The sequence below is a fragment of the Erinaceus europaeus genome, chromosome 20, assembly GCF_950295315.1.
Source record: "Erinaceus europaeus chromosome 20, mEriEur2.1, whole genome shotgun sequence".
Lineage (NCBI taxonomy): Eukaryota > Metazoa > Chordata > Mammalia > Eulipotyphla > Erinaceidae > Erinaceus > Erinaceus europaeus.
In genome coordinates this window covers 14,334,381-14,349,515 of record NC_080181.1, presented here as the reverse complement: position 1 = coordinate 14,349,515, position 15,135 = coordinate 14,334,381, and the positions used below count along the sequence as shown (strand labels likewise).

General features: G+C 43.5%; 1 protein-coding gene across 1 annotated transcript in view; it reads left to right on the top strand.

Annotated features, from left to right (window-relative positions):
- The first annotated feature begins 4,401 nt into the window (after positions 1 to 4,401).
- The window catches only part of ABCG4 (ATP binding cassette subfamily G member 4), a 52,818-nt gene continuing 42,084 nt past the window's right edge, over positions 4,402 to 15,135 (top strand). Inside the window, exon 1 of the mRNA XM_060179918.1 lies at positions 4,402 to 4,528. Within this exon, the coding sequence (XP_060035901.1) occupies positions 4,498 to 4,528 (31 nt within the window). The 5' untranslated portion in view covers positions 4,402 to 4,497. The remainder of the gene's footprint in view (positions 4,529 to 15,135) is intronic.

Below are 15,135 nucleotides of genomic sequence, written 5' to 3'. Positions count from 1 at the left end.
CTACCAGGGTCTGAACCCAGATCCTTGCACATGGTAATGTGTTCACTTAATGGGTTGTGCCACAAGCTGATCCCTGTAAGAAAATTCCATGTGTTTTTATCTGAAGATTCCCATTGTTTTTTATGGAGCGTTATCTAATAAAGTGCATTGTGCTATGTGTCCACAAGGTGGCAACATAAGGTGGCAAATTGCTTCCCTCGCACCCTCCTACTCCTTCTTGCAAGCATTGCCTGCTCTCTTGCTGTGAGGAGGAGAGTGCAGGGCTTCATTTTCCCTTCTAAGTGTGAATCTCATGGACTCGGGCAGTTTTCAGAACCTTTCCTCCTGTGGAGTGTAGCAGTTGATGGTGCAAACCTGCAACATTCTCAAGGCTCTATTTGCATCCACGTGGCAAGGTGCTGCTTGGGGTTCTCTGTCTCTGGTCCCAGGAATTTGTTTTTGCATATCCTCTAGCATAAGTAACAGATGCATCAATGAAGTGAGAAAAGTAGTGCATGGAATACAAGAAACAGAGAAGATGCTGAGGACTGATTTGGAAAACCAAGCTCTAGATTCAGGTTTTCCTTGCCAGCATCAGTTCTGCTTCAGTGTGAGTCGAAAGGTGGCAGTAGTGCCTTGGGGCATGTGGAGGACACTTCACATTCAAGTCTGAGATCCCTAAGGGATCCTCTCACCAATTTCTTTATTTCTTTATTATTGGATAGAGACAGAGAAATGGAGAGGGGAGGGAGGAGATAGAGACAGAGAGACACTTGAAGCCCTGATTCACCACTTGTGATGCTTTCCTTCTGCAGGTGGGGACCAGGGGCTTGAACCCGAGTGATTGTGCAATTTAATGTGAGTGCCTAACCAGGTGCGCCTCCGCTTGTTCCCCCTCACCAATTTCTATGGAATGTCTGGAGTTTTGTCTCTCAAGGTGCATTCTACTGCATGCCCACAAGATGGCGTCATAACACTACAAATCGCCTTGTTTGCAATTCTCCCCTTTACACACAGAACCAGGTTTTTTGCTGGTGTTTTAGAATTGGGTACATTTTCCCAACCTGTGTGGATCCAGAGTCTTCCTGGGGAGAAGTAAAGTAGCAGATGACAGCGGTACACTGGCAACGTGCCGGAGCCTCTATTTGTATCTTTGTGGTGTGGTGTTGCAGTGCTGCTCGGGGCTCTCTTTCTGGGTGCTGGGGATCTATCTCTGCATATCCTTTAGGATAAGTTACAGGTGCCTCAGTGCAATGAGAAAGGGAGTGAACTGAGTTCAACAAGCAGCAGAGGAGGTGCCCAGGATGAATCTGGAGAGCCACATTTCCAACTTCAAGACTCCTGCGGGGCCTCTCACTGAGTTCTCCTTCAGTGTGAGTTAAAAGGAGGCAATAATGCCACAGGGCAGGTAGAGGGCACTCCACTTTCAACTCTGAGGGCCAGGCTAAGCGGTGAGACGACATAACCAATTCTTACGGAATTTTTGGGAGTAGTCTCTCAAGGTGCATTCTGCGATGTGTCCACAAGATGGAGACATAACACCACAAATCACGTTGTTTGCAAGTCTCCCCGTTGAACTCAGCTCGGGCTTCTTGCTGAGATGGTTTCACTTTCTGCGGTTGTCTGGAGGTTGTGTGGGAGGAGACAGTGCTGCAAGGGCAGGGAGCCCAAGGCTCTGTTTGCCTGCGTGCGGCAAGGTGTTTATGCGTTGCTCTGTCCTTTCTGTCTCTTGTCTTTTTCACTCCGTCTCTTTACTCTGGGTTCTGTGGATCTCTCTTCATATCCTGCAGAATAAGTAACAGACTTGTCATTGAGACAACAAAGATATTGGCTGGAATATAGGAAGAGGCACTGGATGTGCTGGGGGTGAATTTGGGGAAAGAAGTTTCCAAGTTCAAGGCGCTTGCTGGATCCTTCACTTATGCCTGCTTAGTGCCAGTAGTTTCCCGGGGGCAGGGTGGGGGGGCACTCAACTTGCAAGTCTGAGGCCCCTGAATGAATATTTCGGCGCCAGGCTAAAGAGGAGAATTTTCCAACTGTTGGCTACTTAAAAAAAAAAAACAAACAAAAAAAACAAACCCGGAATTCTTAAGATGCATTCTGTTTTATGTCCACTAGATGGCGACATACGCATTATGCGATGTTCCTGCTCTGAGCCCTGTTTTAAAGTCTGTTTCCGCTGACTAATGAATTCTGTGAATTAACAAGAGAATGCTAGGGAAGGCTTCATTTTCCCACATTGTTCATGTATCTGCTTTAAAAATAGGTGTATATGTATTTAACCTATGAGTTCAAGTTAATCCACAGCTGCAGACACTGTTGTATGATGAGCATGAAACCGGTTCCTCACACAAGCCGTGTCTCAGACCCTTCCCCAATATAACTTTATATTGGATTCAGGTGTAGTTGGAAACTTAGTTAAATTTGTTTCCCTTACAGGTGGGGAGCCGGGTGCACGAACCGGATCCTTAGGCCGGCCCTTGCGCTTCGCTACCGCCCGACTCCCTGGTATTTCCTTTTTATGTTATTTCTTCCTGACCCTCTGTTATATTTTAGCAGCATACATAACTCTATTTTATTTATTTATTTAAAATTTATTTATTTATTTCCTTTTTGTTGCCCTTTTATTTTTGTTGTTGTTATTGATGTCGTTGTTGCTCGATAGGACAGAGAGAAATGGAGAGAGGAGGGGAAGACAGAAAGGGGGAGAGAAAGAGAGACACCTGCAGACCTGCTTCACCGCCTGTGAAGTGACTCCCCTGCAGGTGGGGAGCCAGGGGCTCGAACCGGGATCTTCACGCTGGTCCTTGAGCTTTGCGCCATGTGTGCTTAACCCGCTGCTCTACCGCCCAACTCCCAACCGACTCCCAACTCTGTTTTATTTTATTTTATTTATTTTTTTTCGCCTCTGCGGTTATTACTGGGGCGTGGTGCCTGCTTCCTGAGTGGGCCCTGGCTGTAAAGATGAAGATGACTATTAAAGTAATTGGGTATAAATAACATGCCATCATAATTTGTTTTTCTTTTCTTTTTTTTTTAGCAGATTTATCTTTAAAAAATTATTTACTTATTCCCTTTTGTTTCTTTTCCCTCCTGCTCCTCCTCCTCCTTCTTCTATTTTTTTTTTTCTGATAGAGATAGGCAGAGAGAGAAAGTCAAAAGCCTACAGCACACCAGGCTTCAATGTGGTGTGGGCTGGGCTTGAACCTGGGTTGAGCACATGGCAAAGCAGTGTATTATCCACATGGCATATTTTTTCAGCCCTTTCCTTTCCATGTTCTTTGTAAATAATTTTGTTTGATGGTTTTGATCTTTAACATAGTAGTTGCTGCATATAGACAAGACTAAGAAAATATAGGATTAGAAAATTTATCTACATGCCAATAAATTACAATAATATCATGGGAAATAAATGTTTAGAACATAGAGGGTCAAATTCTTAGTACTTCACTTAGAAAAAAGGTTTTGGGGCTGGGTAGAGCACACACAATACCATGCTCAAGGATGCAGGTTCAAGCCTCTGCTCCCCACCTGCAGAGGGGAAGCTTCCTAAGCAATGGAGTAGTTCTTCAAATGTTTCCTCTTCCTCCTCTTCGCTCTCCTCCTCTTCCTCTCTCTTGCTCTTGCCTCCTCCTCTTCTTTATCCCTCTTTATCTTGTCCTCTATCAAAGAAAGAGAGAAAGAAAATAAAAGCCTTTATGATGGTAGAATTGTGCCAACACAGAGCCCCAGTAATAACCCTGGTGGCAAAATGAAATATATTAAGAATTATGATGGGGAGTTGGACGGTAGCGCAGCGGGTTAAGCGCACGTGGCGCAAAGCGCAAGGTTTTGAGAAGCAGGTCTGCAGGTGTCTATCTTTCTCTCCCCCTCTCTGTCTTCCCCTCCTCTCTCCATTTCTATCTGTCCTATCCAACAACAACAAGAATAACTAAAACAATAAAACAACAAGGGAAACAAAAGGGAATAAATAAATAAATATTTTTTAAAAAGATAAATCTGCCAAAGAAAAAAGTAAAACAAATTATGATGGAGGGCTGAGGAAATACTATCTACAGTAGTGTACCAGACTTGCATGCTTGAGGTCACAGAGACCCCAGATTTAATCCCCAGCACCACCATAAATCAAAGTTGATCCATGTTCTGTTGAAAGTATATACTTGAAAATAAACATTAATTGTAGTTTCATTGTCAAATATTAAATCATATTGCGATTGAACCACAGTTCGACTGACGCAAGCCCTACTGACTGGGTTATAGCGACCCGTACAATCTGCTTTGTTTGCCAGAGCACTCCTCAGGTGATTGAGTATGGGATGTCAGAGCTCAGGCACTAAGGTTTTCTGCTTTGTTTATATACCCTAGTTTGGAAAACTGTCTTATGTTGCAACACTTTAACACATTTTACTTTTTTTTCCAGATGTTGAAAATAAAAGCACTCCTATATTGTCAGTGACAACTTCTGAAGTAAAAGCATCAGTACCAACACCAAGTACAACTTCTTCACCCAAACATATTATGAAGTCAACAACTGGAACATTTTGTGAAGGTAGGATTGACTGTTAATGAAAAAGTCTATTTCATTTTAACAAAAGGTCAAGGACACAGCTCAGGATGTACTGCCTAGTCTATGGCTGCACCATGCTGGACATGCCCCATCGCATCTGAACTCTGAAGCTAAATCAGGTTAGTACTTGGATGGGAGGATATACAGTCTAATGTACAAAATTAACACATTAAGCTAGGGAGGCCTTTTACAGTACCGCACATGCACAAGACCCTCTGTATATGCCCCAACAGCTCAATAAAAACAAAACAAATTAAACTAGGACTCCTTATCTAATATAATCACATGACAACGGCTTGGATCTTTCATCTGTTGTTATGGGGGCCAGTACTCTTTCTCTATTTGAAGCTTGTGTGTTATTTTCTTTTTTAAAAAAAATAGTCTTGGGGGCTGGGTGGTAGCACAGTGGGTTAAGCGCTCATGGCGCAAAGCACAAGGACTGGTGCAAGGACCCGGGTTCAAGCCCCCCGGCTCCCCACCTGCCGGGGTGTCACTTCACAGGCGGTGAAGCAGGTCTGCAGGTGTCTGTCTTTTCTCTCCCCCTCTCTGTCTCCCCTCCTCTCTCCATTTCTCTCTGTCGTATCCAATAACAACAACATCAGTGACAACAATAGCAATAACGACAATAAGGACAGCAAAATGGAAAAAAAAAAAGGCCTCCTGGAGCAGTGGATTTTTTAAAAAATTTTTTATTTAAGAAAGGATTAGTGAACAAAAACATAAGGTAGGAGGGGTACAACTCCACACAATTCCCACCACCCAATCCCCATAACCCACCCCCTCCCATGATAGCTTTCCCATTCTCTATCCCTCTGGGAGCATGGACCCAGGGTCGTTGAGGGTTGCAGAAGGTAGAAGGTCTGGCTTCTGTAATTGCTTCCCCGCTGAACATGGGTGTTGACTGGTCGGTCCAGTCAACTGACTCCCAGTTGACTGACTCCCAGTTGACTGACTCCCAGTCTGCCTCTCTCTTTCCCTAGTAAGGTGTGTCTCTGGGGAAGCTGAGCTCCAGGACACATTGGTGGGGTCTTCAATCCAGGGAAGCCTGGCCAGCATCCTGGTGACATCTGGAACCTGGTGATTGAAAAGAGAGTTAACATACGAAGCCAAACAATTTGTTGAGCAATCATGGATCCCAAGCTTGGAATAGTGGAGAGGAAGTGTTAGGGAGGTACTCACTGCAAACTCTAGTGTACTTCTGCTTTCAGGTATATATTTTGCAGTAGTTTATGGATACGTGTGCACATAAGCTCTCTCTCACAGAAACTGGTGTATATCTAGGTTATGGGACTTTGTTAGAAAGTGAACTACCTGAGATGAAATTAGAGTGTACTATAAAAGGAAAGGTCTCACCCGAGTAATGAAGCTGAGGGGTTGTCATTCCACACGTGAAGTCTCTGGATACAGTCTGAGGTGAAGCATGTTGAGGTGGCAATCGTTGCTTTGGTTAGGTTGTGATCGGCGGATGCAATATTATTTGGTTTGGATTGGGGGAGCAGTGGATTTGTAGTGCAGGCACCGAGGCCCAGCAATAACCCTGAAGGCAAAAAAAAAAAAAAAAAAAATGGAGGCTGGGTGGTGACGCACCTTGTTAAGCACACATATTACCAAGTGCAAGGGCCAGGGTTTGAGCCCCTGCTCCCCAACTGCAGTGTGTCTATATTAAGAGCAATGAAACAGATCTTCAGGTATCTATCTTTCCCTTTTTCTATCTCCTTGTCTTCTTTCAATTTCTTTCTGTCCTAATAAAATTTATGGAAAAAAAATGGCTGCAGGAATAGTGGATATGTAGTGCCAGCACAGAGCCCCAGAGATAACCCTGGTGGCAAATAAGTAAAAGTCTTTTTTTAATTTTATCTTATTCATTTATTTATTTGATCGGACAGAGAGAGGTTGAGAAGGGAGAGGGAGGGGAGGGAGGAGCTGAGGGGGGAGAGAGAGAGAGAGAGGGAGGGAGAGAGACACCTGTGGCATTGCTTCACTACTTTTGAACCTTCCAGCAGGTAGGAACTGGGGGCTTGAGCCCAGATCCTTGTGCATGATAATGTGTGCACACAACAGGCCCCTCTGTGTGTTATTTTAAATGGAACACAGAACCTGAAGACTTGGAGGACTTCTTTGGTGATGCTTCTTTGATCGTTTGACAATGATCCCATTATGAATGTTATATGTACACAGTTTACTTTCAGAGAAGAAAAAAAAAACCCACCTGCTTCCTACCCCTCTTATCTTTTTTTTTTAAATTTAATTTTATATTTATTTATTTATTCCCTTTTGTTGCCCTTGTTGTTTTATTGTTGTAGTTATTATTGATGTTGTTGTTGTTGTTGCTGGATAGGACAGAGAGAAATGGAGAGAGGAGGGGAAGACAGAGGGGGGAGAGAAAGATAGACACCTGCAGACCTGCTTCACCGCCTGTGAAGCGACTCCCCTGCAGGTGGGGAGCCAGGGCTCGAACTGGGATCCTTATGCCAGTCCTTGTGCTTTGTGCCACCTGCACTTAACCCGCTGAGCTACAGCCCGACTCCCTACCACCCCTCTTATCTTACAATCTTGTTAATATTTATTTATTTATTTTCTCTTTTGTTGCCCTTGTTGTTTTATTGTTGTAGTTATTATTGCTGTTGTTATTGATGTTGTTGTTGTTGGGTAGGACAGAGAGAAATGGACAGAGGAGGGGAAGACAGAGAGGGGGAGAGAAAGACAGACACCTGCAGACCTGCTTCACCACCTGTGAAGCGACTCCCCTGCAGGTGGGGAGCTGGGAGCTTGAACCGGGATTCTTACTCCAGTTCCGCTACGTGTGACTGATACTCTTCAACTCTCGCTTAAAATTTTTAAAGATTGTTTATTTATTGGATAGAGACAGTCAGAAATTGAAAGGGGAGGAGGAGATAAAGAGGGAGAGAGGTACCAGCAGCACTTTCAAAGCTTCCCCCTACAGGTGGATGTGTGGGGGATCAGGGCCTCGAACCTGGGTCCTTGTGCATTGTAACATGTGCAATGTCAATCGAGTGCACCACCACCTGGCCCCCCTTCCTCAACTTTCTATTCTTCTATTGACCTTTCCCTTTTTTGTTGACATGACCAGGGCTTTACTTCTCTTGGATGACTTTTTCCAGATAGAGAGGGAGACAGAGGGGCAAAGAAAAAGACACTGCAGTATTGGAGCATTTCTCAGTGCAGGGGAGACTGGGTCCAAACCTGGGTCATGTGCATGGCAAGGTAGGCATGCTATCCAGGTGAGCTATCTTGCCAGTCCCAAACTTCCTTCCGAGACCCAGTTTGCACACATACACAGCACCAAGGAGGGCAAGCTCTCCAGACCTAAGCAGGGTGTTGATTCTCAGAGGAGAGGGTCTCTGAAGATGGTCCATCAATTCTGAAATGCTTAGTGCTTTGTCAAACCAAATCTATTTTCCTAATATCTGTCTACCAAGCATTACACTCTGGGTATCATAGGGATTTTTTTCTGAGGCTGTGATACAGTGCTTACTTCTGACCAAGGGATGGCTTCAAATGGCATACTCAGGAGTGTAATTCTTCAAAAATTCTATAGATGAGTTGAAGGGAAAAAATAATAAGACAGAACAGCTTTCCTTCCTAACATTTGTATTATTAACATATTCAGATCTACCCAAAATATAGATTACTACGACTAGTCTTCATATGTCTATGTTCCAGAATTAGTTCTCATTCTGTTCCAATTCTTTTTCCTTCCATCCCTCTCTCTTTTTATTTGTGAAAATATTTTGAAGGGCATCTAGACTTCCTATTATTTTGCTTGTAAACAGAATTTCATTTTAATTGCAATTATTAGGATTAAGAAGATAGACTAATGGTTTTTATGACTTCATATGTCACCATGTGGATAGACTGTAGTTTATTTATTAGCTTATCGAAGGAGCATAAACTGGTTGTCGTTACTCTGGGACCATCATATCACCAGTAATGGTCCTTATGCTTTCACTCACAGGTTTCCATATGGCCATGTGTTCCATTTCCCTTAGGGGTACACATAGTGAAGTGAATTGTCAAGTCAAGTACATCCCTATACTTAACCTTTTGAGGAACAGGTTTCCAGAGTGACTCTGTTATATTGACACAAGAAATGGCCGAGAGGACAAATTCTCCATCTTCTAGCCAACACTTGCTTGTCTTTTTCTGCAGGGCTACCCAAGTGGGTGTGAAATGGCTCTTGGTTGTATCTGGTTTTGCACTGACATGAGAGAGAGTCTGTTTACATAACCATTATGCTATCTACCCTCTGCCTGAGCCCAGGTCTTTATGCATGGTAACATGGGCGATAAACTCAATGTCAATCACCTGTAATTTTCTCTCTCTCTCTCTTTCTTTCTCTCTCTCTTTCTTTCTCTCTCTCTTTCTTTCTTTTCTTTCTTCTTTTTTCTTTTATTTTTTTATAATTTTATTTTTTGAGTCTAGGATTTAAATCTGTCAGTGCACCAGTTAAAGTTTGGTTGTGGAAGCATACATCTCCATGTCTTTTCATCCATTTTAAGTCTAGAGTGTTTGTTTTAAGATATTTATAATACTGGACAGGAGTAGATAGTATAATGGTTAAGAAAAGAGACTCTCATACCCAAAGCTCCAAAGTCCCAGGTTCAATCCCCTGCACCACCATAAGCCAGAGCTGAGCAGTCCTCTGGTTAAAACAAAAACAAAAACAAAAGATACTTACAATACCTTCAAAGCATTCATGATTCCATCTGACCTGACACTATAACTGAGCAGTGAATAGGGGCTCAAATTTTCCTCTTACCTGTGTAGTGTGCTCCATGTTCATGGAAAACAGTGCTCCAAGCAGAAACCTTGGCACTGTATTCCCAGTTAGTCCATGATTCTGATCTTGTCTGTATTTTTCTGTCCTAGTGGCTCGTCATATACCTTTCTTAGGTAGAGGTTCCCTTTTATACCAGCAGAACTGTGGGGCCTGCATTACAGCAAGAACTCTCCAGGTCACCAAGATCACCTTTTCAGCGTTTCCAAATGTAGCTCTAAAGAAGTATGCATGATGGTCATTCAAAAAACTCATGCCTGAGGCTCTGAGAAGCCAAATTCAGTCCCCTGTACTATCATAAACCAGAGCTGAGCTGAGCAGTGCTCTGGAATTTGTTCACTCTCTCTCCCTCTCCTTCCCCCTCCCTCCCATTAAAATAAAATAAAATAGATAACATGATGATTATACAAAAGACTTACCTGCCATGGTCCGGGAGATGGTGCAATAGATAAAGCACTGGACTCTCAAACATGAGGTCCTGAGTTCAATCCCCGGCAGCACATGTACCAGAGTGATACCTGGTTCTTTCTCTCTCTCCTCCTTTCTCATTAATAAATAATATATATGAAAGACTTTCATGCCTGAGGCTCTGAGGTCTCAGGTTCAATCCTCAATACCACCTAAACCAGAGCTGAATACTCTCTTCCTCTCCCTTTATCTCTCATTAAAATAAAATAGATGAAACTTTAATGAGAAAAGAAAAACATTTAAAAAATATATATGTTTTTAAAAAAGCTTCTCCAGGATTTATTTCTCTGAAGGAATTCCTGTTCACATGATTTCCCAATGTATGTTCCTGGAGTTGCAGTGGGATATAAAAATTTTTTTAAAAGATTTTATTTATTTTATTAATGAGAAAGATGGGAGGAGAGAGAGAAAGAGCCAGACATCACTCTGGTACATGCTGCCAGGGATTGAACTCAGGACCTCATGCTTGAAAGTCTAGTTCCTTAGCCACTGTGCCACCTCCCGGACCATGGGAAATAAAAATCTTTACCCACACTTGTTCCTCTGTTTTTAAGGAATGAGTTTTTCACCTGGTTGGCTTTTTAATATCCAAACACACATCAGCTCTGCTTCCTGCTAAAGTAAGACATTCCTTTCCTTCCTCTGCTATGCCCCTCTGAGTGGAATACTTTGTTTTGGAGTTCATACCTAGTTGCACTCATTTTTACGTAAACAGAATTAATGCTATAGCCTCTATTTAAATTCAGTTCACTCTGTTTTCGTAGCTCTTCCTGAAGCTTTTGCCTGTAGACAGTGAGGTCTTCTGGCCTACTATCAGTTTTCCCAGTGTGCCTCCTTCTATTAAATTGAACATTTGCCTCACATAGCAGATACCATTGTCACAAAATGGAAGCTGATGGACACGCTGAAGAGGCTCCAGGCATGAAGGTTTTTCTGCCAATTTCCTGACGGGAAGTCATTAAATGCTTGCTTCCATCCCCAGCCCACACCCTGTCTAGCTAACAAAGGAAGCGTGCACTCATTGCATGCCTGCTCTTTTCTTCACTAATCCAGTGCACTCTATACAAGGCATTTACTATTTTGCTTTTATATTGATGTATCTAGGGTTTACAGAAGCAGGGAATTCTTTGCCTTCCCTTTCCCCTGAAATGGATTCATCTCTACTTCATTCAGCATGGCAGAGAAGGAGTCAGCCTTGCACCAAGGAGAGTCCATGACACATGACATCTCCTGGGGGGTGGTGATGGTGTTTATTTACTTTTATTTATTTATTTATTTATTTATTTGCCTCCAGGGATATAGCTGGGGCTCGGTGCCTGCACTATGAATCCACTGCTCCTGGAGGCCACTTTTCTCGCCCTTGTTGTTGGATAGGACAGAGAGAAATTGAGAAAGGTGGGGAATATAGAGAGGGGAGAGAGAAATAGACACCTGCAGTCCTGTCTCACCGCTTGTGAAGCGACCCCTGCTGCAGGTAGGAAGCTGCTGGCTGGAACTGGGTTCCTTAGGCTGGTCCTTGTACTTCATGCCATGTGTGCTTAACCCCCATCACACTACCGTCTGGCCCCTTGATGGTGATTAATTCACATGTGCTACTTCTTTTCCTCCTTTTCAAGGGTTACTCACTTCACAAGGGATGGAATTTCCTAAGAGAATGGAGCTGGAACACCACTCCAGCACACACATTAACCAGGAGGCTTGTACATGCCAGTCCTGCAACCCACCAGTGATCCTTTAGGAGTTGCTACAAATACACTTTGTTGGTGGGAAAGGAAACTCCTAGAGCACTTCCTGATAGGGGAGCCCCAGCCCCATTTACCTGAGAACCCAAAGTCCAATGGGTTAAAGTTCGGGGACTCCAAATTGCTTACTAAAGCTCCAAATGTCCTCACACTTAGCGGACTGGCTGTGGTATTGGATTAAAGTCTAGTGCATTACCACTGAGCTCTCTTCTCAGCTCCTGAGTGATTTTCTTTCTTTCTTCTTCTTCTTTTTTAAATTCTTTATTATTATCTTTATTTATTTATTGGATAGAGACAGTCAGAAATTGAGAGGAAAGGGGGTGATAGAGAGACAGAGAGACAGACACTTGCAAACCTGCTTCACTGCTTACAAACCTTCCCCCCTGTAGGTGGGGATTTCTTTTTTCTTTCCTCCTTCTTCTCTGTCTCTCTCTCTCTCTTTTTTTTTTGGTAAATTACTGTACCCACAGCAGGGAGGTTGTACAACAGGCAGAACATGGGACTAGTATGTGTGAAGTTCTGAATTTAACCCTAGCCATTGCTGAGGCTGGAGTAATGCTCTGGTTCATTCTCTTTCTCTAATCTCCCATTTTTTCTTGTTAAATTTTTTTTGTTATTAATAGTATGATGCAAGATTGTAAGATTAAAATGTGTAGTTCCACACCACCCACACCACCAAAGTCCTGCATTCTTATTTTTTGTATTAGATAGAACAGAGAAATTGAGAGGAGAGGGGTCGTCAGAGAGAAAGAGAGACTGTGTGTGCCCCCCAGGTAAACGATCTCCTGTCCCTTCTCTGAAGCAGCCTGGACAGCAAGGGTCTCTTCTCCAACATTTTTGGGAGAAAAGGGACTTGGCACTATTCTGGGCTGTGCACACTTGGGGTTAGTGTGTACACAGCCCCAACCTAGTCTGCACAGCACTCGCTTTATCCAGATAGGGCCTGAACACTTCCTACTCCCCACCTTCACGACATCCCAGGACTGACTCCCACCCCACACAGAATCCTGGGAGCACCCACTCCCATACAGTTTGTTTCACAGAGGAAACAATTTTCATAGCTTAGGCCACCCATTCCTGGAGAATACTGAAAGCCAGAGGTAGAGAGTGGAGAGAGGTTCCAGGGTGGAGAAAGGCCAGCCTCTTCTGTCCCAGAAGGGACAGCAGAACTGGACAGACCTGTCCTGCAGGAGCACAGAGGCAGAGAGGAGGGAGATTGGCAGGCTGTGAATGGAGAGGATTCAGAAAAGAGAGAAGAGCCCCAGCACAGAGAGGACACTCATCAGAGCTTGAGGGGCCAGGCGGTGACACAGCTAGTTAAGCGCTCACGTTACATCACTTCTCAGAGCTCGAACCTTCTCCTCTGCTCTCTCTGCAGTGCATGGAGGAAATCCCACCTCATGTCTTTCAGCTGTGGCATCACATGAACTCGGGGGTAGAAACCAGGAATGGCAGAAATGCCAGGTCCCGTATGGAGAGGAAGGCAAGGCTGTAGCTCCTTCTGGCCTGGGCGCCCCACAACCTGCTTCCTGCAGAATGGGATGCAGCTGAGGCCTGCCTTCCCCTCCACAGAACAGACTTGATGCTACTCTGCAGCTGAGCTGCGTCTGTTTCTCTGTGTTCCCTGGGCCTGTACCTGCATCACCTGGAGATTATGCAAATAGTTGCTCCTTCCGTGTGGCATACCTGGTGCTGAAAAGGCAGGAACAATGCAGGACTTTTAGTGGTGGGTGTTGTGTAGAACTATCCACTGTAATCTCACAGTCTTGTAACCCACTATTAGTCACAAAAAGTGGAAAAAAGAAACATGTCATGCTAGGAACCCAACCATAAACCTCTGACATGCTAGCCCTCTACACTGAGCTAACTCCTTTTCTTTTTTCTTTCTTTTTTTTGCCTCCAAGGTTACTGCTGGGGCTCAGTGTCTGCACTATGAATCCACTGCTCCTGGAGGCCATTTTTTCCCTTTTGTTGCCCTTGTTTATTGGTGTTGTTGCTATTATTGTTGTCATTGTTTTTGGATAGGACAGAGAGAAATGGAGAGAGGAGGGGAAGACAGAGAGCGGGAGAGAAAGATAGACACCTGCAGACCTGCTTCACCACTGGAGGCAAAAAACAACACACACACACACACAGACACACAGACACACAGACACACAGACACACACACACACACACACACACACACGGTCCAAAAATTGTTGACAGTAATGGATGGTAGAAAGTGTGTGCAGGGGTGGTCCAGGAGATAGTGCAGTGGATAAAGCTTTGGACTCTCAAGCAGGGGGTCCCAAGTTCAATCCTTAGCATATTGTGTACCAGAGTGACATCTGGTTCTTTCTCTCTCTCTCTCTCTCTCTCTCTCTCTCTCTCTCTCTCTCTCTCTCTCCTCTCTCATGAGTAAATAAAATATTTAAAGAAGAAGAAGGAGAAAGAAAGTGTGTACATCGAGCTGGGTGGTGGCACACCTCATTGAGTGCACATGCTGCAATGCGCAAGGACCTGGGTTCAAGCACCCTGTCCCCACCTGTGGAGAAAAGCTTTGCAAGTGGTGAAACAGTGTTGCAGATGTCTTTCTGTCTGTCCTTCAGTCATCCCCTTCCTTTTAAATTTCTGTCTGTTTCAATTCAATAAATAAAGATAATAAATAAATAAAAAGAAAGTGTGTGCATCTATTTTTCTGCTAGAAAAATTTAAGTGACTGGGCCAGTGAAACATCTCACTTGGCTAATGTACTACTTGGTTACATGAGTGGTCCAGGTTTGAGCGAGCCCAGCCCCATCTGCAATGAAGGAAGCTTCAGCACTGTGGCCTCTTTCACAACCTCTCTCTGCCTCTGTCTTTTAAAAAATAATAATAGTAAGTTAAATGATTCATTTTTAAATTTTTTAAATTTTACTTTTTTCCCCCCTTTGTTGCCCTTGTTGGTTTTTATTGTTGTTGTAATTATTATTATTGCTGTTGTCGTTGATGGATAGGACAGAGAGAAATGGAGAGAGATGGGGAAGACAGAGAGGGGAAGAGAAAGACAGACACCTACAGACCTGCTTCACTGACTGTAAAGTGACTCGCCTGCAGGTAGGGAGCCGGGGGCTCGAACCAGGATTCTTACGTCAGTCCTTGCAATTCGCACCATGTGCACTTAATCCGTTGCGCTACTGCCCGACCCCCAAATGATTCATTTTTTTTTTTGGTGAATCTGTTTCAGAAATATATTTTGCTTATTTCTTCACATATATAAACATATATCTATATATATTCCTTATTAGCACACTGTGATGCACAGCACATTCACATTTTATGTATTTACACATAATAATTCTTTTAGAATAATCTACCCATTTATCTATTATGAGAGAAATCTATGGTGATAGAAAATGAGATGAGCAGGACATAAAAAATCATTCCTCCACAAGTGACCTAGCAGAGCTGAGAAGATTATAGGGATAGGTGAAATTGAAATAATCATGACTTTCCTAGATTCACAACCACATAGAAAAGCAAATAAGGACATGTCATAGCTAAATCCTTCAATATGAAATCATTGCAGAAGATGGATATTTGTTTCCCTTTAGTGAGAT